Consider the following 23,633-nt stretch of genomic DNA (forward strand, 5'->3'; position numbering starts at 1 on the left):
GGCAAGTTTCTCCAGAGCTGTGTGAACTCTGGGATTAACTGGACTTTTATCTTGCCGTAGTGAGACATAGAAAAGTAGTAAGGAAGAAGTAACACATTTATGCGCCTACTGCTTCCTGTGTGGCTGTTTAATTCCCTGTGGGGTTTCCCCATAATGTTTTTGTATAAACCGGAATCCTCCTGCTCTGAAGTGGTCCCTTCTGTGCTGTCAGTTTGTTCGCCTGCTGCTTCCTTCGTCTGCTTCCTTCACATACACGCTACAGGGGTCAGTGCTATCAGTCACAGACAAGGAAAGGGATTTGGGCGTCTTAGTGGATAGTTCCATGGGAATGTCAACTCAATGCATGGCAGCTGTGAAAAAGGCAAACTCTATGCTGGGGATCATTAGGAAAGGTGTTGATAATAAAACTGCAAAGATTGTCATGCCCTTATATAAAGCAGTGGTGCGACCGCACTTGGAGTCCTGTGTCCAGTTCTGGAAACCACATCTCAAAAAGGATATTGAAGAGATAGAAAAAGTGCAGAGAAGGGCAACGAGGATGATTGAGGGACTGGAGCACCTTCCCTATGAGGAGAGGCTGCAGCGTTTGGGACTCTTTAGTTCGGAGAGGAGGCGGCTGAGGGGGGATATGATTGAAGTCTATAAAATTATGCATGGGGTAGAAAATGTGGACAGGGAGAAATTTTTCTCTCTTTCTCACAATACCAGAACCAGGGGGCATTCATTGAAAATGCTGGGGGGGGGGGGAAGAATTAGGACTAATAAAAGGAAACACTTCTTCACGCAACGTGTGGTTAGTGTTTGGAATATGCTGCCACAGGAGGGGGTGATGGCCACTCACCTGGAGAGCTTTAAAAGGGGCTTGGACAGATTGATGGAGGAGAAGTCAATCTCTGGCTACCAATCTTGATCCTCCTTGATCTCAGATTGCAAATGCCTTAGCAGACCAGGTGCTCAGGAGCAGCAGCCGCAGAAGGCCATTGCTTTCACATCCTGCATGTGAGCTCCCAAAGGCACCTGGTGGCCCACTGCGAGTAGCAGAGAGCTGGACTAGATGGACTCTGGTCTGATCCAGCTGGCTTGTTCTTATGTTCTTATGTTCTTATGTCTTGTTGTCTTTTGTGGGGGAGCATCTGTGATCTAGTGTTACTTTGATATGATCTAGTGTGACTTTGCTTGACTAGAAATCTCATGTCAATTTCAAGGGCCTACTGCTCAAACCATAGATCAAGGTGTTTAAATTTTTTCAAGGGAAGCCCATCCCCTCACTCCAAAATGTTGGCCTGGAGAGTGGGAAAACCCACATCTGGGAAGATGGGGGACGGGCAGGGCGTGAGCTAAGACATGTACAAAAATGGAAAAGAACGGAAATTACTAAAGAAACATTCAAGCAAATAGCCAAGAGACGTAGGGAGAAACTCAGAAAAGTAAAGCTCACAATGAGCTCAGACTTGCGAGAGATGTTAAAAACAATAAAAAGGGCTTTTTTGGTTAAGTCAATAGCAAAAGGAAGGAAAAGGATATGATGGGGTCCCTGCATGGAGAAGATGGTGAAATTCTAACAGGGGATAGAAAAAGGCAGAACTACTCAACACCTTCTTTGCCTCGTTTCCCCCCCCCCCCCAAAAGAAAACAGTGCTCAACTGGGGGGAAATGGATCAGAAGATAGAGTAGGGAAATCCAGTACAGAATAGGTAGAGTGTAAAGATCTCAGTGGTGCTGAATCTCTTCACAGCCGTTTGGCCTTGACTGAGTTTCCTGGCACGGGCGACGGGCCAGAATCTACAGCAACCACCCTGTTGGAGGGCTTATCTCTTAGAGCGAGATGAGAATTCCGTTCCCATGAGAATGGGACTGGAGACTCCGGGAGGGGGATGGAACGAGGGGGTTATAACCTGTGGTCTGGGCGGGAAGGCCCATTCCTGTCATGTCGTAGTAGTAGCTGAGCTTTCTAAGATTTGTCTGAATAAATGGTGCTTTCAGCCAAAAGCCTTTTACAGCTTCTGCCTACGTTGGAATTCCTTACACATTATGACAGGAATCAATCGTTATTTTTCTTTTGAAAAACTCGGTGGATCTCTGGTGTTGTAATGCAGGGTGAATATTCCTGAAGAGCACTGTGGAAGGCATTGGCTATAGAGGAGTTCGAGCCTTCTCTTCCCTGATTCTGAGAACCAGCGAGGAGCGAGATGCAGCTGGTGACTCTCTCGATCCTCGTTCCAGCATGGGTCTTCCCTGCCCGGCTGGGATGGGAATGCGGTTGCGACCATGTGGAGTTACTTACGAGAGCGTTTGGGGGGCTGTGTCTATGGTCAGCGCCTGTGGATGGGATCTCTACCCGTGTCGATGTGGATTACAAGCCCCAGATGCAACCAGTCTCAGAAAGAGATGGGTCTGACTACACTTCATGCAGTCACTCAGGAGTCGATTGAGCGGTTCCTTGACTCGTACTTCGAGAATGCTCCCAAGGACCCGCCGTGGCACAGCACTGAAGCCCGTCCCAAATCCACAGTTGAAACCGGGACGCTGTCGAGATCAGGATAGATTATTGGGAGAGGTCTTAGAGCGAGATGAGAATTCCGTTCCCATGAGAATGGGACTGGAGACTCCGGGAGGGGGATGGAACGAGGGGGTTATAACCTGTGGTCTGGGCGGGAAGGCCCATTCCTGTCATGTCGTGTGTGTGAGCTTTCTAAGTTGTCTGAATAAATGGTCTTTCAACCAAAAGCCTTTTATTTCTGCCTCGTTGGAATTCCTTACATAGAGGTAGTACAGTAATACCTGAATACTTTAAATGAATTCAAATCTCCAAGGCCAGGTCAACCACATCCCATGCTATTAAAAGAACTGACAGAAGTAACTTCAGAACCGCGTGCTATAATCTTTGAGAACTCCTGGAGAACAGGAGAAGTCCCAGCAGACTGGAGGAGAGCTAATGTTGTCCCCATCTTCAAAAAGGGGAAAAAAGAGGACCCAAATAAATAGCGCCCAGCCTCCGCAACAAGGAGGTGAAGGGGGCCCTCAAGAAGGCCACGGAAATCTGGAGGCCCTCTAAGCACCATCGCTCTCTATGTTGGGGCAAGTTTCTCCAGAACTCTGGGATTAACTGGATTTTTATCTTGCTGTAGTGAGACATAGAAAACTAGTAAGGAAGAAGTAAGCCATTTATGAACCTACTGCTTCCTGTGTGGCTGTTTACTTCCTTGTGGGTTTCTCTATGATGTTTTCTACAAACAGGAATCCTCCTACTCTGAAGTGGTCCCTTCTGTGCTGCCAGCTTGCTCGCCTGCTGGTTCCTTGGTCTGTCTTTGTCAGATCTTCACTCTGGTACCAGCTGTAGTAATGCACCGCTGACCCAGCAGCACCGTGGTCGAGCGCTGGAACACCTGCAGCCTCCCTCTGACCTTCTGGTCGCTGCGCACCCCCACTCCTCATCCCCCGATGAGTGGCGGGTCACGCAGGCTATCTGGCTCACAGTCACCTGGTGTCCCGGACAAAGGGACAATGGTCTTGCCCCCAGGTGAGGATTAGGCCCAGACGCTTACGCTCCTCTCCGCACGTAGCAGCCAGGTGAGATCATGCATCACATGATGATCTCCAGGTCTCCCGGTCTCCCGCTCATCTCCCTACCCACCTCCTTTACACGCCCTGTGGAAGCCTAATAAAAGGTGCCAGAAGCCAGCACAGGGCAGAGTTGTCCGGGATCCGCGAAATCCCGCGCTTCCCTGTTTGCTGGCGGCTCTCCGTAGATGGGGAAACCTCCTCCCAGCGTCTCGCCTATTCATGGCGGCGACCCTGCGGGGATGACTACAAGCTGGTGCCGAAACACAGGGAATCCTCGGGCCTCCACCCTGCTCACATTAAAGCAGGGAAAGGGCCGCGATACCGAAGTCCGGCTGGATCGAGAGCATCCCGCGCAGGGGACCACCGTTTCCGGTATAGCCTGTCCTCTGGATCGGCGCATCCAGAGACACGCGTCCTAGGACACTCTGCCGTCTGGCCAGGTTACCGGTGAGTATGTAGGAGCTTGCAAAAGCAGGGCTTATGACAAGCACGTTAGCGAACTGAAAGCGTTAGCGAAACGCGGCAGGGTCCAGTAAAGAGAGGGGAGCTCGCGCCAAATTGGTTGAGGAGATTGAAGCTCAATGTCCATGGTACCCAGAGGGGGGGACGTGAAATCTTAGGAGACTGGGAAAACGCCGAGCGCACTCTTGGCACAGAGCCTTGCGCGCCGATGTCACTGCTACTTGTGACGTGGAGACAATGTTATGTCGCCGTAAGCCTGCAGACCCATGAAACCGCTGCTGTAGGCAGCCCTCCTTTCGATCTTTCACCTTCAATTTCAACCCCGGAATTTTCTCTATCCGCCAGTGGACGCCTGTCCTCCTTCTGCCCCCCTTGCTCCTCCGCCCATTTCAAATTCTCCCGCGGCTCAGCCGCCCCCTCTACTTGCTCGTAGCCTTCATTTTTTTCGAAACCACCGCACCTCCGTCAAGCGCCACGTAATGGCGCGGGTTTCTAAACTCATCGCAGAGCGTATTAGTACGATCTGCAAAAGAAAGAAAACCTGGCCGAAGGCGATGCCGATATTCTCGCATTGTGCCCCGTGCATTTTCACAGATGCCGAGGGGAGGGATGGCATTGACCCGGCCGAGGTTGTCGAGAATTACCGCCCCTTAAGCTATAACATCCTCACTGAGCTCCGCCAAGCGTCACCGGGCGTAGGAGTCACTAGCCCCTGCATTGAGAGGCATGCTAGAGGCAATCGCGAGGAATCACATAATGGTTCCGGACTGACTGGAAGACCACCTTCCGCATGCTCCCACAGGCCCTGCACAATTTGTGATCTGGGAGAGCGAGTTCCGCCAGCAATGCTTTAACAGGGCAGCCGCCTCGGCCCGCGCCTACACCGCCGCGCAACTTTCACGGCTTCGATGCCTTCCAGTAACCCCAACAATCAGATTGTGTCCTGCCTGAGGCCCGCCGCTACGGTAAGCCTCTGGAATTAAGCTTACAAGGCGTTTGTCCAAGGTCCCCAATTCTGGCCAGCCCGCACAGAGCTTCTCCCATGCATCACGGCAGAAGCCTCCAAGAACCCTATGCTGAGTTTGTGAACAGGCTCCGGGAGGCCCTCAAGAGGCAGGTTGACGACGAGGAGGCCCAGAGGCCGAGGAACTCGTTAAGCGCCTTGCCAAGGAGCATACCTCCGGCTGAGTGCCGCCAAGCGGTCACAGGCCTAGGAAGGAACCCCGAGCTGGCCGACATGCTCAAAAGCTTGCCAGGATATCCGGGTCTTTAAGCCCATCAAGCCAACCTTCTAGCCGCCCGCCCTCAGCTGCCATGAGACGGCCCCGAGACAAGTGTGTCTCAGTTGCGACAAACCAGGACATTTCGGGAGGGTGTAGGCTGCCAGCCGGGGACCACCACAACCCCTGGCGGAGGAGGGTCTCTCCCCAGAGGGCGGTGAGCCCCAGGAAAGTCTAAGACGAGGGCGCTCCCAATGCCAGCTGGGGAGGCCCGCGCCCGGGCATCTCCCCAGCCCGGAACCAAGATCCAGCACCTCAAACCCTTCCCCCGGAGCTCCCCCATGAGATGTGGCTGCCCCAGCTCCAGTATAGTGATCCCATCCCCACCTGCGGAGACCACCAGGCTGAGATGCGCCCAAAGCTTCCGCCGCTGAACAGGGGTTGTTCATCATCCCAGGGGTCATCGACCCCATGCACCAAGGGAGCGCTACACATCCAAAACATCCCTTGAGAACTGTAAGTTCACCTGAACACCCTGCCCCTATGCTCTCCCGCCGGAGTCTAATCTAGAAGTTCAGCTAATCTAAGTCTGGTTGCCAGCTCCCCCCTCTACGTCTATCCTTCCTGCTCTGCTAGCCCCTTCTACTTCCAAAGTCACCATGCCTCCACCAGTGCCCCAGAATGGCACGCATTTCGAAAATCTCTGCAGAGTCCACAGTCACTGAATTACAACAGAAAGAAATACTGACGGAGGAAGAGGACTGCCATTTTGAACCCTCCTCAGAGATGCCCCCACCAGCCAATCCTACAGGACAATGAGGCATGGAAAGGGGAAGATGCTTTCGCACAATGGCCTTAAGCCAAAAGTCCAGCCGTGAAGAAGAAGCCCCCTTGGCCCTCTCCAGCTGTAAGGTTCAAACCAGATCTCATAGCCTCTGGAGCCTGTGCAAAGCCCCTAAGCTCAAAGCTCCCGGTGGCAACAAAATCGTCCAGTACCTCCAGAGAGCAAAGATCTCAAATCAGAGTTACCCAATCCTCCCTCGTTACTTTATATGTGCTCTGTATGCCTATGTATGTTCTGTATGTCTTGCCCCCTTTCAAGAGACCCCTAAAGTTTTCCCCTCATAAGAGGGATTTTTCCATTGCTCGGCTATGCTCTTGTGCTTCAATTAAAAGTTTTCTCCTTCTGATTATGTGTGCCAATGCCTTGAAAGGCTTCGCCCATTACAGCATCCGCCTTAAAGCGGGACACAGCTTCGTCTCGTGCTCCTAAGGATTACCGATGGGACCTGCTTCAAGCCGCCTCCATCTTAGTTTAAACCTTCAAAGCCTCTTCTTCAAACCTCTCCTTGAGAACCTTTTTCCTTCGTCCATCTACAGGCCTACACTGCCACATTGGCGTGGCGCCGGAATTATTTTCATGCTCCCACATTTTCTGCTGGTAAGCGCCCCCCTGGCTAGTCACAGTGCCGGGGGGGTCTCCCAGCCACACCTATCTTACACAGCCTCCGCTGTGAAGGTAGGAAGCTGTAGCTCAAACCGGCCAAAGTCCCCTTCCGGGAGGGGAAGGTAGAGCTGACTCCCAACCCCCCCCCCCGCCTTCTTTTCTGCACACCCTCCTTCTCTCTAATGGGCTGGCGCACCCCCACCTCTAGATCTAGAGGATCTGATAAAGGGGTTTTGCAAACCCCTCTCAATTTGCTCGTGTGATCAAACCTCAAGCCCAGGAACTGTTTTCTTTGCAACCTGGATGTGACCTCTCCCTTCTCCTAAGCCTTCGGGCAATTCCCTGCCTTGTGTCTCTTAACGCCTTGAATGTTGCAAGTGATGGATTTGTCGGAATGGGCCAACTCTTTCTAAGGAAAGCTTGGCCAAAACAAACAGAAAGAAAGGGGAGTAGTCCCCCCCCCTATCGACCCAATCAAGGTCTCATCCAGCAGACCATATCCAAAGTATCGTTCTCTATCAATCATTCAAAAAATTGCTTTCGCCCCCCCCCACTCAGGGCTCAGGTCCTCTATTGTCATCTACTAGCCCAGCCATGCGCAAACCCCCTGGGGGAAAAGCGTTGCTTGTTTTTCTCTTCCATACAGGAGTCCAGCTAAGCCATGCCAGGCCAGCCCCATCCCGGAGATGGAGGCGGGCCTCCCCTGGAGGATCCAACCCAGCAGCCCTGTTGAGAGGGCCGGATTGCCCCCCAGCCTGGGCCGAGATGGGAGGGATCTCTCTGGAGCCAACACACCCATTCTTCCACGGAGGATCGCCAGCCACTCACTGGGGCCGCCCCGGGGAGGAGCGGCAGCCCTGGAGCCAGCTATGGCTCAGAGTTTGATACTGTGTGTGGCTGCCCCTCATCCCCGGACCCCATTCTTTCTCCCTCTCTGCCGCCCCCTGGCTGAAACTTGGAATTGCAAACAGCAACATTCCTCATCGACTAACCCCTGGAAATCTCCGCTGTTTTAAGCCGCTTTAACATTGTTGGAACACGCCTTCTCTCACAGCCTTGCTCGTGAGAATCACTGAACCTGCAATGCTAAAGACTATCAGTAGCTCTCCCTAAACAGCTCTTGAGAAATCCATGGACTCTAGCAGCCATCACTCTGTAGCTTTGGTAGTCAAACAGCAAGAGCCATGCATTGGACAAGTATGCCAAACCACGGGTTTGCCTTCCTTCCATGCATCATCCAGCCTATGTATCGTTTAGCCATGTTTCATTGCTTACTGTGAACCAACTATTGCTGAAGTTATTGCATGCCTTAATTTTTAGAAGTTATGTTGTTTGTTGTTGCTGCATTTCCGCCTGTGTCTGCCGGAACTCTCTGCTACCGCCTCACCATCGTTCTGCCTCAGGCTTCACCCCGGAAGCTTAAGCACTTTTGGCGCCCAGCTCCATGCCCTTCCCCTCGACCCCCGTTGCCGGAGCGACGCGGCGGCTGTAGCCAAGGCGGAGTGTGTTTCCCTACGCAACTTCCCACCATTAGGAGTCGGGACTTTGTTTCCTGTAACACCAAGACTATTGGCCGGCTGGCCTGTGCCCTTCGCGAAGTACGTCGCTCCACCTCCATTGCTCTGGATGCCCTGGCCTCCGAGGCAGCAGGAACTTTCGTCAAGCGACATTAGATAATCGTGCCATGCCATTGATTGACTGTTGTTATTGCATCACCCGGGGTTGTGAGAATGTACGCATAATATGTGTTGCTTTAATCTCTCTGATAATTCCCAGTTGATTCATATGAAAGTGCGTGAGTTGCAAGAAGTTGTATCCAATCTGAAGATGCGATGTATTGCCCCATTGGTGGTCAGCCCTCTGGAGCTTGGCTGCCGGGAGGATGGTTGAGTGCTATCGTGCAACTCTGCATTAGTTTGATTATATACCTCATAAATCGTGTCTTGTTTTGTTCAATATGTATCTAATATTGCCTGCTTAGCGTGTGTAAGAAGCCCCTCGACTTTCCCCTGCCCGCCAACCAAGTTCTAATGTTTTTCGGCAGCTCTCAGTCAACTCGACCAAACAGCCCGAGGAGGGACAAAGCGTCCCCCTAAATGCGCCCCTCAACATTTACGGCCTCTCCTTCTAAAATGTAAAAAAGGAGGAGATATGTAGTAATGCACCGCTGACCAAGCAGCACCGTGGTCGAGCGCTGGGTACCTCTGCAGCTCCTGCGGCCTTCTGGTCGCTGCGCACCCCTCTCCTCATCCCCCTATGGAGTCACCGGGTCACGAACTATCTGGCTCACAGTCACCTGGTGTCCCGGACAAAGGGACAATGGTCTTGCCCCCAGGTGAGGATTAGGCCCAGACGCTTACGCTCCTCTCCGCACGTAGCAGCCAGGTGAGATCATGCATCACATGATGATCTCCAGGTCTCCCGAGTCTCAGCTCATCCTCCCTACCCACCTCCTTTACACGCCCACAATGAAACCCTAATAAAAGGTGCCAGAGACCAGCACAGGGCAGAGTTGTCAGGATCACGAAATCCCGCGCTTCCTGTTGCTGACGCTCTCTGCCAGATGAAACCTCCTCCGCGTCTCGCCTATTCCTTAGCGACGACCCTGCGGGGATGACTACAACCAGCCTGCCTCATTTCCACAGGGCCTGCAATGTCCTGTTCCACTGAGCTTTTTCTGCTGGGCAGGTCAGACATCCCTTTCTGCGGTGTCTTTCTTGTCCCCTTTTGGTTGCGATGTGCACATCTGCTTTTATATTTTTATGTAATTACGCAGGTTCTATGTTATTTATTGTAACTTGTTTTTAAAGTTTTGATGTATATACAATGTATTTATTGTATTACATTGTTGTATTCATTTTATTGCAAGCCACCCCGAGTCCTCTAGGAGATTTGGTGGAGTAAAAATGTAATAAGAACATAAGAACATAAGAACGAGCCTGCTGGATCAGACCAGAGTCAATCTAGTCCAGCATTCTGCTACTCGCAGTGGCCCACCAGGTGCCTTTGGGAGCTCATGTGCAGGAGGTGAAAGCAATGGCCTTCTGCTGCTGCTGCTGCTCCTGAGCACCTGGTCTGTTAAGGCATTTGCAATCTCAGATCAAGGAGGATCAAGATTGGGAGCCATAGATCGACTTCTCCATAAATCTGTCCAAGCCCCTTTTAAAGCTATCCAGGCTAGTGGCCATCACCACCTCCTGTGGCAGCATATTCCAAACACTAACCACACGTTGCGTGAAGAAGTGTTTCCTTTTATTAGTCCTAATTCTTCCCCCCAGCATTTTCAATGGATGCCCCTAGTATTGTGAGAAAGAGAGAAAAATGTCTCTCTGTCCACATTTTCTACCCCATGCATAATTTTATAGACTTCAATCATATCCCCCCTCAGACGTCTCCTCTCCAAACTAAAGAGTCCCAAATGCTACAGCCTCTCCTCATAAGGAAGGTGCTCCAATCCTTCAATCATCCTCATTGCCCTTCTCTGCACTTTTTCTATCTCTAATAAACAAACAAACAAATAAAAACACCTCCACTCCTCACAGTGGGGAAGAAGAATCTGGATGGGGACTGGGCTAGTCGAGGCTGTGAGTGGGGGAGGGGAGCACCCAATAAGGGACCTAAAGGTCTAAATAGCTAGCAAAAAGCTCTGCAGCTTGCTTGCTCCCACATAGACCCACGAGAGACTGCACAGAGAACCACTAGTTGAACACCAGTTACAATAAGCAACACAGTTTTTCTCCTTGTTAACACAAGATTTCAGTCACGGTGAGAAATCCTTTAAAAAGTTGGCTCCAGATTTGTGTGAAACTGATGTACAAACAACATACAAGACACGGGGGTCCTGAAAAGCCCAATTTCATTCAGATTCCGGCAGTCTTGCTCTCTAAAAAAAAGGTCATTAAAATTAGTATCAGAATTTAACAATGCTGGGAATTAAGCTTAATTAAGAAGGAAACTTAACATAATGAAGGAACAATGTACAAAATGCAAAATGTCTGCACATGCAGTACACAGAACACCCTTCAAACTCAGGAGTGTAACTCAGGGCGTTCAATCAGAGAACCGCATCTCAAGAAGTTATACAGAAGAGTTTGGATTTACATCCCCCCTTTCTCTCCTGTAGGAGATTCAAAGGGGCTTACAATCTCCTTGCCCGTCCCCCCTCACAACAAACACCCTGTGAGGTAGGTGGGGCTGAGAGAGCTCCGAGAAGCTGTGACTAGCCCAAGGTCACCCAGCTGGCGTGCGTGGGAGCGCACAGGCTAACCTGAATTCCCTGAAAAACTGAAATTGTATTGCATTTCAAATATGAGAAATCCTATTCCTGTATGAACTTAGTACAATCTAAGGCCAGCCTGTATATAGGTTGGGTAAATCGTGAGTATACTTACACCACATTCGTAAGTCTATAGTATAAAAACAAACAAACAAGCAGTTCAGTGAATAAGTGCATTTAGTTAGATCCTGTATATACTTAGATCACCAGTACAGAAAACATGAAAGATCATTAGTTACATTTAGTTAGATCCTGCATGGAAATAGATTCCCAGGACAGAAAATATGAAAGGCTATTAGTTGCATGAGTCCACGTGGGTGAACTGGGTCAAGTAAATGAATAAATCTGGCTTCTAGCTGTAATAACACATGATCTGTATCAGAATAATTATAATTATATGTTTGGAAACGCCTGATGAAAAACAAATTGTGCATCCCATTTGTGTAAAATGACTAATGGAGCATCCAAGACATTATTTTTAATATGTAGAAATTCTAATACGAACTCTGCATCTACTAGCACCTATGTACAGATATCTACGAGGACATTGAATTAGGTACATTACTTTCTTGTTATTACAATTCCTGTAATGTCTGAGTGTGTATTGGAAGTTTCTTTCAGGATATTCAAACACTGATAATTGCATAGTGAATTCATGCACTGAGCATCTAGAGCATTTCCAGTGTTCTGTTCTGCTTACATCTCTATCTCCGTTCTTAAGCGCATCATGCAGTGAATCTTCCTCCTTAAAAAAATTCTTCAGCAATTATTATAGATTATATTCAAACTACCAATAGTGTGGATAGACAATTACTACCCAGATCCAGACATCAAAAAGGCAGCACGTAGGGCATGAAAGGCTCCCCAACGTAGACTCCCCGCAGATAATATAAGATGTAAGTCCTGAAAACTATTGTAACTCGCTCTATGCAGGCCTACCCTTGAGGCTGATCCGGAGGTTGCAACTGGTCCAAAATGCGGCGGCCCGCTTGCTCACGGGGGGCGCCTTCCGTGACCATATTCAACCAATATTATGTCACCTGCACTGGCTCCCAGTTGAGTTCTGAATCATCTTCAAGGTATGTGTGCTTACCTTGAAGGCCTTATGCAGCCTGGGACCCTCATACCTTTGGGAATGCATTACCCCATATGTCCCTAATAGACCTCTGCGTTTAGCAGAGGCCAATTTACTGGTGGTCCCTGGCCCCTCCATGATGCGGCTGGCCTCCTCTCGGGCCAGGACCTTTACAGCCCTGGCCCCTGCCTGGTGGAACACTCTTCCTCCAGCTGTTCGGGCCCTGCGGTATCTTGGTGATTTCCTCAGGGCCTGCAAGATGGAGTTGTTCCGCGGGGCTTTTGGAGTGTCCAGCCGCTGAAAGTGCCCCCCCTCTTCCATTTTTATAGAATTAGGGTCCATTACCATCTGTTGGACCCAACTTTTCTTTTCTCCTCTCGGGAGGGTTTAAGAGGGATATTGCAGGCATTGTTATGTTATGTATTAATTGCTGCATTTTAATTTATATTATTTAGAGATTAACTTATGTTTGGTTTTATGTTTATCTGTATTTGAATGTCATGTTGTTCACCGCCCAGAGCCCTTCGGGGGTTGGGAGGCATAAAAGTTGAATGAATGAATGAATGAATGAATGAATGAATGAATGAATGAATGAATGAATGAATGAATGAATGAATGAATAAATAAATAAATTTGTAAATTCTTTAAGGTCATGTTTTTACTATTCGTGAATATAATTAGGTTTTAAAGTGGGTTGTATCTTAATCTATGGATCTGTCATGAAATTTGAAAGGCCTATGACTAACAAATAAAGATTGATTGATTGATTGATTGATTGATTGATTGATTGATTGATTGATTGATTGCCCTGCACAGAATACTTATACTAGCAATAATAGAATTTTTTATGTTGTCAATTGCACACCTTTGGCGATGGACATTTTCAAAAATCATTAATAAGAATTAGCAAATTCTAGAGTCCATTTCTTCCTATGATACACATTCAGGCTTTGGGTTTAGAAGAACTCTTTGACAAACATGCTGGTGAGAGCTGATGCAATCTGTCCCAATTCTCTGAGCTTCCAGCCTGTGCTCCTCACTCCCTGAGGTCTTCCAATCCATGAGCATCCCCAAGGCCCCCAACCCACGAACAGGATTGGGCCCCCAGGACAGCATCAGCTGTCTTTACCTCTGGCTGCTCCAGGTTGTCAGAGACTTCATGTTTGACATGGAAAGAGCCTTCCAAGGGCTACATCCTGAAAACTTGAGGCTGAGTTGTTCCCATCTTGAAGACAGAATAAACAGCAAAGGACAAACTTGAGTTGGAAGAGGAGGGACCCAACCTTCACTTGTCATCCATGTGCTAAGGTGAGCAGCAAAGGTAGATAACTTGTACTTAAACTAGTGGTGTAAATCCCTGATTTAATTTACAAAGAAATTTTCAAACCAACCTGGCATTTAAGGGTCAGTCTCCTGGGTTTTCTTCCGACCTTTCTGAATAATCTTCTGACCTGTCCATCAAGTTAGACAGAGGAAAGTTAGGTGGGTGTCAGTTTCCTCGGGAATCCTTAGCCATGAAGAAACACGATCCTCCAATCATACTTAATTGGCATTTTTTCTTCACTGAATATGCAAGTTGATTTGGGAAGCATGAAGCAAAACGTGTCCTGATGTTCCCAGAGGTTTTTTTTGGGGGGGGGGGAATTGTGGGCTAGAGGCTTGCCTGCCAACTGTACTGTACATATTTTTCCTAGAATACTACAATATTGAAGAACGGAGAACAGTGACTGTCTTTTCCAGCTTGGCAGCTTGAATTGATGAAATTTAGAATAAAATCACAGTAATACACAGCAAGAACATAAAAACATAAGAACAAGCCAGCTGGATCAGACCAGAGTCCATCTAGTCCAGCTCTCTGCTACTCGCAGTGGCCCACCAGGTGCCTTTGGGACCTCACGTGCAGGAGGTGAGAGCAATGGCCTTCTGCTGCTGCTGCTCCTGAGCACCTGGTCTGCTAAGGCTTTTGCAATCTGAGATCAAGGAGGATCCATTGAGTAGCCATGAGATGGAACTTCTCCTCCATGAGAACATAGAAACGAGCCTGCTGGATCAGACCAGAGTCCATCTAGTCCAGCTCTCTGCTACTCGCAGTGGCCCACCAGGTGCCTTTGGGAGCTCACAGGCAGGATGTGAAAGCAATGGCCTTCTGCTGCTGCTCCTGAGCACCTGGTCTGCTAAAACTTTGCAATCTGAGATCAAGGAGGATCAAGATTGGTAGCCATAGATCGACTTCTCCTCCATAAGAACATAAGAACGAGCCTGCTGGATCAGACCAGAGTCCATCTAGTCCAGCTCTCTGCTACTCGCAGTGGCCCACCAGGTGCCTTTGGGACCTCACGTGCAGGAGGTGAGAGCAATGGCCTTCTGCTGCTGCTGCTCCTGAGCACCTGGTCTGCTAAGGCTTTTGCAATCTGAGATCAAGGAGGATCAAGATTGGTAGCCATAGATCGACTTCTCCTCCATAAGAACATAAGAACGAGCCTGCTGGATCATACCAGAGTCCATCTAGTCCAGCTCTCCGCTACTCGCAGTGGCCCACCAGGTGCCTTTGGGAGCTCACCTGCAGGATGTGAGAGCAATGGCCTGCTGCTGCTGCTGCTGCTCCCGAGCACCTGGTCTGCTAAGGCATTTGCAATTTGAGATCAAGGAGGTTCAAGATTGGTAGCCATAGATCGACTTCTCCTCCATAAATCTGTCCAAGCCCCTTTTAAAGCTATCCAGGTTAGTGGCCATCACCACCAGTGATTTGCTTATAACAGCTTATGCTGCCTTTGTGCTTTCCGAAGTAAAGCAAGCCGAACTCACCACCACCGAATCCTATTACAAGGATGAACTCAATCAAAACATCAGCTCTGGGGAAGGTGAGAAAAGGAAGGTGGGAGAAGGGAGGACAATGAGAAGAAGGTGGAAGAAATGACCATCAACAGATGCAGGGATGCTGTTGAGGGTTCCTTTGGATGGGAAAAGAGGGAGAGAGATGAGTCCTTTGGGGTTCAGGGAACAGTTTTCCAAGATTTTTTAAAAAGCACACTAAGGTCTTTGCTAGATTATGCGTTTACTTTTCTGTTCCTGTTGCATTTTTGTGGGAAGTCAAGTGCTGTGATGACATGTGAAGGGAAAACCGCAGATCAGATGGCTGCTCCACTAATTTAGCTTTTCTGAAGTTATCCCACCCCTCGCACAGCATTCTTGCTTAGGATTGCCTTCCTTGACTGCCTTTTTACTTCTATTTTGTGGTGGGAGGGTTATTGGGTTTCAGAAAATGAAAGTTTTAACTCCCTCTCCCCCCACACTCCTCCCCCTTTCCCCGCCAGGCCCCCAGTATGATAATAGTGTAATTATTTCAGGGAGATTATTAGCATTAAACCTAAGACCTAGTTTTTGGGAAGCGGTGTAGGTAACCCTGTTAAGCGCTTTTAAACCCCGCTGATTTTTATGGGAAGAACTAAAGTGCGATCCTTTACCTGGGAATAAGCTCGGTTGCTGGCAATGGGGCTTGCTTCTGAGTAAACCCTCCTAGGGTCGTGATTCACCTGTTTGAAGCATTGCACGGTTGCTTCACCAAGCTTACTCCCGAGTAATGCGCGCCTCGGAGCCAACTAGTTTTTCTAAACTAAAACCTCAGTATTCAGGTTAAATTGCCGTCTTGGCACTTTGCGATAAATAAGTGGGTTTGGGTTTGCAATTTGGGCACTCGGTCTCGAAAAGGTTCACCGTCACTGTCATAGGATATATAACATCTTTGGGTTGATTGCATTGTCGAAGGCTCTCACGGCCAGAATCGCTGGAGCGTTGTGTGGTTTCCGGGCTGTTTGGCTGTGTTCTAGTAGCATTTGCTCCTGACGTTTTGCCTGCATCTGTGGCTGGCATCTTCAGAACATGTCATACAGCCCGGAAATCATACAGCACATCAAAAGCACATCAAAAGCAGGAAGCCAGCAAGGGAAGCGGTAGGCCCGTTAGATGACAAAGGAACAAAGGGTGTGCTAAAAGATGGAAGGGAGATTGCAGAGAAGCTGAATAATTCTTTGCATCTGTCTTCACCCAAGAGGAGGTGAGGAACATTCCTGCACCTGAACCAAGCTTCTTAGGAGGCGAATCCGAGGAACTAGCGAAGATAGTGGTAGACAAGGAAGAAGTTCTGGCAGCCATTGATAAACTAAATGTTACCAAATCCCCTGGCCCAGATTGCATTCACCCAAGAGTTCTTAAAGAGCTCAAGCATGAAATTGCTGATCTTCTTACTTTAATATGCAACTTATCCCTGAAATCTGTCTCCATCCCTGAAGACTGGAAGATGGCCAATGTCATACCAATCTTTAAGAAAGGATCTAGGGGGGACCTGGGAAATTACAGGCCGGTCAGTTTGACATCTGTTCCTGGCAAATTAGTAGAATCTATCATTAAAGATAAAATTATAAAACATGTAGAAAAGCAAGACCTGCTGAGAAAGAGTCAGCATGGCTTTTGCAGAGGCAAATCCTGTCTTACAAACTTACTAGAGTTCTTTGAGGGTGTAAACAGGCATGTGGGACAGGGGTGGAACCGGTGGACATTGTCTACTTTGGATTTCAAAGTTGCTTTTTTGACAAAGTTCCTCACCAGAGAGACTGTTGAGAAAACTCAGCAATCGAAGGAATAAGAGGGGAAGTCCTCCTATGGGATTTAAAAACTGGTTGAGAAACAGGTGAAACAAAGAGTGGGTGTAAATGGGAAGTTCTCACAATGGAGAGATGTCGGAGTGGTGTCCCTAAGGATCCTGCTTTTGGGACCAGTGCTCTTTAACCTATTCATAAAATGACCTGGAAGTAGGGGTGGGTAGCGTGGTGGCTTTCAAGCTCTTGCAGATGATACCAAATTATGTAGGGTGGGTGGAGAAACCACAAAGGATTCGGCTGCAAGAGCTCCAAGCGGACCTTGATAAATTAGGTGAGTGGGCTAAGAAATGGCCAATGCAGTTCAATGTAGCTAAATGTAAAGTGATGCACTGAGGGGCAAAACATCCAAACTTCATGCATACACGCTAAGCAGAGAGGGGTCAGTGCTATCAGTCACAGGACCAGGAAAGGGATTTAGGCATCTTAGTTGATAGTTCCATGCTGGAATGTCAACTCAATGCATGGCAGCTGTGAAAAAAGGCAAACTCTATGCTGGGGATCATTAGAAAAGGAATTGAGAATAAAACTGCAAAGATTGTCATGCCCTTATATAAAGCAGTGGTGCGACCGCACTTGGAGTACTGTGTCCAGTTCTGGTCGCCACATCTCAAAAAAAAGCGATATTGGAGGAGATAGAAAAAGTGCAGAGGAAGGGCAACTTAAGGATGATTGAGGGACTGGAGCACCTTCCTATGAGGAGAGGCTGCAGCGTTTGGGAGACTCCTTTTAGTTTGGAGAGTGAGGCGGCTGAGGGGGGGATATGGATTGAAGTCTATAAAATTATGCATGGGGTAGAAAATGTTGACAGAGAGACATTTTTCTCTCTTTCTCACAATACTAGGAACCAGGGGTACATTTATTGAAAAATGCTGGGGAAGAATTCAGGACTCAATAAAAGGAAACACTTCTTCACGCAACGTGGTGATTGGTGTTTGGAATATGCTGCCACAGGAGGTGGTGATGGCCACTAACCTGGATAGCTTTAAAAGGGGCTTGGACAGATTTATGGAGGAGAAGTCGATCTATGGCTACCAATCTTGATCCTCTTTGATCTGAGATTGCAAATGCCTTAACAGACCAGGTGATCGGGAGCAACAGCCGCAGAAGGCCATTGCGTTCACATCCTACATGTGAGCTCCCAAAGGCACCTGGTGGGCCACTGTGAGTAGCAGAGAGCTGGACTAGATGGACTTTGGTCTGATCCCGCTGGCTTGTTCTTATGTTCTTAGCACCCCATCTTTTGGTTGATTATTGCTATGATTTCTACTAAGCAAATCAATTTTAAAATAGTGATTGCATTTTTATCATACATGTGAACATCTTTGAACTACTTGGCCATTTCTCTGAAGTTGGCCACCCTTCTCATGCTCAGCTGTTGTTGCTTCTGGGACTCAACACATTATACCCACTGATATGGGTTAGCTTGTTTCTCAGCTACAATGAGCCACATTAATTGTGGTATTTGTTTCTCAGCCCTTCCCAAGGTGACTCTGGGTCTCGAAACTACCTCGTGGGCCAGTTTAGCTGAGTGACTGGGTCCCCTCTGCTGCTGACCTGTGGAAAAACCCTCCATGAGCTTTGTGGTCAAGGCCAGAAGCTGTTCCCATAAAATCGTGGCCGTATCTGGGACAAAAAAGTCTCACAGTTTAATCCTAGACAGGGTGTTTGTTATGAGGGGGGAAGGGCAAGGAGATTGTAAGCCCCTTTGAGTCTCCTGCAGGAGAGAAAGGGGGGGATATAAATCCAAACTCTTCTTCTCTTCTTCTTCTTCTTCTTCTTCTTCTTCTTCTTCTTCTTCTTCTTCTTCTTCTTCTTCTTCTTCTTCTTCTTCTTCTTCTTCTTCTTCTTCTTCTTCTTCTTCTTCTTCTTCTTCTTCTTCTTCTTCTTCTTCTTCTTCTTCTTCTTCTTCTTCTTCTTCTACATCGGATGAAATCCTTTGGTTTAGGAAGGAAGCCCAATTATATCCCACTTATGTTCTATGTTAAAGGAGTCTCAGAGTTGCTTACTAACTCCTTCCCTTCCTTTCCTGAAAAAAAGACACTTTGTGAGGTGGGGGAGGAAGTCTGAAAGGCTTCTGAGAGAACTGTGTCTGGTCCCAGGTCACCCAGCAGGCTGCATGTGGACAAGTGGGAATCAAACTTGGGTTTCCAGATAAGAGTCCACCACTCTTACCCACTTCACCAGACTGGCTTTCCACAGTGGCTGGACCCAACTCTGCTTGGGAGTCCATGATGAGGCCATGTATGCATGAAATATTTACCTCGTGGCTTTGTCCTTTGAAATGGGTTTCCCCCACAGCTGTCTGTTTCAACAGGTTCCTCTGACTGCAATGTGAACACAGCCCATCCGATCCACTGTTTTGACTGCCCTCAACTTCCTTGTTCTATCCGTGTGGGTGGGAAAGCTGGAAGGAGCGAGGAAACCCAAACAAAGCAATATGCCTGTTAACTCCTTTTGCATTCTCTGTGAAGGGGCAGGGGGGAGAGTTGCATGTGGCCACGTTTCAAAAGCTGACCGGCTTCTCCGATCTGTGGCCCTGTGAGTTTGGGAGGGTGGGAAACATGTGCGCCACTAATCCCCAAAGACTAAGGCCAGTGATTGATGCCCCTCTTATGGTGCCCCTGCCCATGAGCACAGAGTAGACACAGAGAGCCTGGGAGGTCAGGAGAGGAGGGCAGCCTGTAATTCATGTATTAAGCCTAAGGCGACAATGAGGCGTCTGAGTGGGGATCTTCGACAGGCAATGAAGTGGCAGGACTGGAGGCAGGGAGGAAGTTCAGAGGTCCTGGTAGGTGTCCTCAGGTGTAGGTGGGGCTGAGAGCCCATTGGGGAAGACAGTGCTGTGTAGGATGTGGAGTTCCTGAATCCATGTGGTCAACTAGGCCTACCCTTCTTCTCCCAACCTGACATTACATCCCATCACTCTTTCGTGGAACTCAGACTGACCATTTCACAGTAAAACAAATTCTCTGGTTGAAATGTTTTGAAATCATCTTCAGTTGCTGTGTGATCTCCTGACTACATTTCCCATGCTTCTCTGTTCCTTCCTTGGTGACATTTCTTGAGCTCACTCGGTCCCCCCTCACCTATTTATTTGCAACAGTTCCCTTTTTGTTCTTTTATTTTGGGGGGGGGCATCTTTGAGGCATCCAGTAGACAAGGAGAAGACCATGCACCAGGAGGCAGTGAAGCATTGAAGCATCGATTCAACACAGAGCTTTAACTCCCTCCCGCCTCACTTAACGGCAGCCAGGAGTCGGTTCAAGGGAGTATGAAGAAAAGGGGAGATTAATTTTTTAAAAATATATATTTTAGGAGATTTGTGTGGTCAAGCCAGGTTTTGAACAACTCCTCTAGAGCTTGCCTGCTCCATTGGCGCTACGTCACAGTTTGAATCCGACCACCATGGGAACCTGTTACTAAAATGTTTGGATCTCACCGCTGAGTAAAACAATTCTCTGGCTGAAATGTTTTGAAAACATCTTCAGTTGCTGTGTAATGTTTTGACTACGTTTCCCATGATTCTCTGCTTCTTCCTTGGTGCCATTCCTTGAGCTCACTTGGTCCCCCCTCGCCTATTTATTTGCAACAGTTCCCTTTTTGTTCTTTTATTTTTGGGGGACCCATCTTTGAGGCATCCAGTAGACAAGGGGAAGACCATGCACCAGGAGGCAGTGAAGAATTGAAGCATCGATTCAACACAGAGCTGTAACTCCCCCCCCCCCCCACATAACAGCAGCCAGGAGTCGGTTCAAGGGAGTATGAAGAAAAGGGGGGATTAATTTTTAAAAATATATATTTTAGGAGATTTGTGTGGTCAAGCCAGGTTTTGAACAACCCCTCTAGACCTTAAGAACATAAGAACATAAGAACAAGCCAGCTGGATCAGACCAAAGTCCATCTAGTCCAGCTCTCTACTACTCGCAGTGGCCCACCAGGTGCCTTTGGGAGCTCACATGTAGGGAGCTTTCCTGCCACAAAAGAATTGAAAGGGCCGGGGCCAGGAGACTTCAATTACCCCACCAACAAATTTTAAAAACAGCATGCAACCCCTTCCCCCACAAACACACACCCATTCAAATGTATAGGAAGAGAACCAATTGAGCAGAGAGTCATGAAAACTGTACTGAGAAAGCAAAGGAGAGATCAGGTGTGTAAAAGGCAGCAGACAGATCCAGGGTGTGGAGGTCAGAGAACAGATCTTGCCTCTTTGGCACTGAGATGATCATCATGCTGAAGAGACCAATTTCAGTTGAGTAAGGAGGAGAGAAACAAGAAAAGAGGCCATGTATTGATAACACTTCCACGATCTGAGTGTGGCACAATGAAGTGAACCTCGCGTCTTCCACATGGCTTCAGTGAGCTTCAGACCTCTTGGTAGTATCCCAAATTCACTTCTCCTGCAAAATATGTTCAACACAAAATTATAGAATTGGAAGAGACCACAAAGGTCATCCAATCCAACCCCCTGCCAAGCAAGAACACATAATGAAGCACTCCCTACATATGGCCAGTCAGCCTTTGTTTAAAAACCTCCAAAAGAGACTCCACCACACTCCGGGGCTTTCCCCACTGACAGAGTTGAACTGGTTTCTACCTAGGTTCGCCTCAGTGAATCCCCACTGCCACCAAGCTCAACATTGTTTTGTCTCAGTTCCCCCCCCCCCTCAGAACTGCGACATCCTTGTCGCAGTTATGAACTACACTTTTCTGCCGGAACAAGGTCGATACAGCTTCGAAGTGGGGAAGCATCGAAACGACACCTCATCCGTTCAACCAATCACGAGCCGCTTTTGTGGCATGCACAGAATGGGAGAGTCGTGGCGGGCAGAAAGCGCATGTAACTGTAAAGTGTACAAACTGTAAAAAAAAAAAAGAACGCTCCCGTTTCCCGCTGTAACACAAGCGCCAATCACGATGGAGGAGCGAAACAGGCACCAAGATGATCCCGCCCACTTAGCTTGGTTCCAGGGGGCCAACTCAGTTGCTGTGGGAACAGCCTGGGATTGCCTTCCACTGAAGGGAACCGAGTCGACCTTAGCTCCCTTCTGTAGTGGGGAAAGCCTCTCCAAGGCAGTGGATTCCACTGTCGAATAGCCCTGACAGTCAAGGAGTTCTTCCTACTGTTTAGGTGTCATCTCTTTTGTTATATTTTGTATCCATTACTCCTGGTCCTACTCCCTGGAGCTGCAGAAAACAAGCTTGCTCCCTCTTCAACATGATATCCCTTTAAATATTTAAACATGGCTATCAGGTCACCATTTAACCTTCTCTTTCCAAAGCAAACATACCCAGCTCCCTACGTTTCTCCAAAAAGGACATGGATTCCTGACCTTATACCATTTGGGCTGCCCTCCTCTGCACCTGCTCCAGATTGTCAATATCCTCCTTGAATTCTTCTCTCTTGTTCAATCATTTTCCCTTTACAGATGAGTTTTGAGCTCTCCCTGGGAATCGGGAATCAGACACAGGTGGTGGAATTTGTCCTCCTGGGTTTCTCTGGAATTCTGTATGGTCACACATATCTCGCCTTGGCATTCTTGGCCATCTACTTGGTCACGGTACTGGGGAACCTGATGATATTTACTATGATTCAACTGAAATCCAGCCTCCACACCCCCATGTATTATTTTCTCAGCCATCTCTCCTGCTTAGATATGTGCCTCTCCTCAGTCACCGTCCCTAAGATGCTGGTGAACCTCCTGCTCCAGCAACAGACCATCTCCTACAACCAGTGCATGGCCCAGATGTTCTTCCTGATCTCTTTCACAGCAGTAGAGGCTGCACTGCTGGGTGTCATGGCCTACGACCGCTACACTGCCATCTGTAAACCTCTGCATTACTCCCATCTCATGAACACCAAGGTGTGCACCGTACTGGCCTTTGCCACTTGGGTCTGCGGTTTCTTAAACTCTGCTCTGCACACGGCTCTAAGCACCAGGTTGGACTTCTGTGGAATCAACCAGATTCATCACATTTTTTGCGATCTCCCTCCACTGATGAAAATGGCTTGCAGTGACACACACATCAATGGACTGGCAGTCAACATAGTAGGATTTTTTATGGGTGGGGGCCCACTACTGTTTATTATTTTCTCATACATCTCTATCCTGTCCTCCATCTTGAAGATTCAGTCCACTATCGGCAAGCGCAAAGCCTTTTCCACTTGTGCGTCTCACCTCATGGTTGTCTTCATCTACTATGGAAATGCACTACTGAACTATGAGAGGCCAAGTGCTGGTTACTCCTTGGCGACCGGCACTTTGCTCTCCATCATGTTCTGCATCATCACCCCAATGCTCAACCCCCTCATCTACAGCCTCCGCAACAAGGAGGTGAAAGAGGCCCTCAAGAAGGCCACGGAAATCTGGAGGCCATCTAAACACCATCGCTCTCTGTTAGGGCACGTTTCTCCAGAATGGTGTGAACTCTGGGATTAACTGGACTATTATCTTGCTGTTGTGAGACATAGAAAAGTAGTAAGGAAGAAGTAAGCCATTTATACACCTACTGCTTCCTGTGTGGCTGTTTACTTCCCAGTGGGGTTTCCCCGTGATGTTTTCTATAAACAGGAATCCTCCTGCTCTGAAGTGGCCCCTGCCGTGCCGTCTGTTTGCTGGCCTGCTGGTTCCTTGTTCTGTTTTGTTGCCTTTTGGCGGCCGGGGGGGGGGGGAGTATCTGTGATCTAGTGTTACTTTGCTTGACTTTAAATCTCATGTCAATTTCAAAGGCCTACTGCTCAAGCAAAAGATCAAGGTGTTTAATTTTTTTCAAGGGAAGCCCATCCAATAGCTCCAAAATGCTGGCCTGGAGAGTGGGAATCCCACTTTTGGAAAGATGGGGGTGCGGAGGGAGTGAGCTAAGAGATAAAAGGGACATGTACAAGAAATGGAAAAGAAGGGAAAATACTAAAGAGGAGTTCAAGCAAATA

General features: G+C 48.3%; 1 protein-coding gene across 1 annotated transcript; it reads left to right on the forward strand.

Annotated features, from left to right (window-relative positions):
• The first annotated feature begins 3,749 nt into the window (after positions 1 to 3,749).
• On the forward strand, positions 3,750 to 23,142 carry LOC125434651 (olfactory receptor 5V1-like). Its single transcript, XM_048500192.1, has 3 exons — positions 3,750 to 3,936; positions 14,831 to 14,919; positions 22,132 to 23,142. Exons 1-3 carry the CDS (start codon positions 3,750 to 3,752, stop codon positions 23,140 to 23,142), a joined length of 1,287 nt encoding a protein of 428 aa, XP_048356149.1.
• The last annotated feature ends 491 nt before the right edge of the window (positions 23,143 to 23,633 follow it).

This window comes from Sphaerodactylus townsendi, linkage group LG06, assembly GCF_021028975.2.
Source record: "Sphaerodactylus townsendi isolate TG3544 linkage group LG06, MPM_Stown_v2.3, whole genome shotgun sequence".
Taxonomy (NCBI): Eukaryota; Metazoa; Chordata; class Lepidosauria; order Squamata; family Sphaerodactylidae; genus Sphaerodactylus; species Sphaerodactylus townsendi.

Bases quoted from the DNA above. Each gene is read 5' to 3' on its own strand.
- LOC125434651 (XM_048500192.1), top strand. From the start codon at position 3,750: ATGGGGAAACCTCCTCCCAGCGTCTCGCCTATTCATGGCGGCGACCCT. The intron at 3,937-14,830 runs GTATAGCCTGTC...TGCTTTCCGAAG, and splicing joins GCAGGGGACCACCGTTTCCG to TAAAGCAAGCCGAACTCACC. The intron at 14,920-22,131 runs GTGGGAGAAGGG...TTCCCTTTACAG, and splicing joins GGGAAGGTGAGAAAAGGAAG to ATGAGTTTTGAGCTCTCCCT.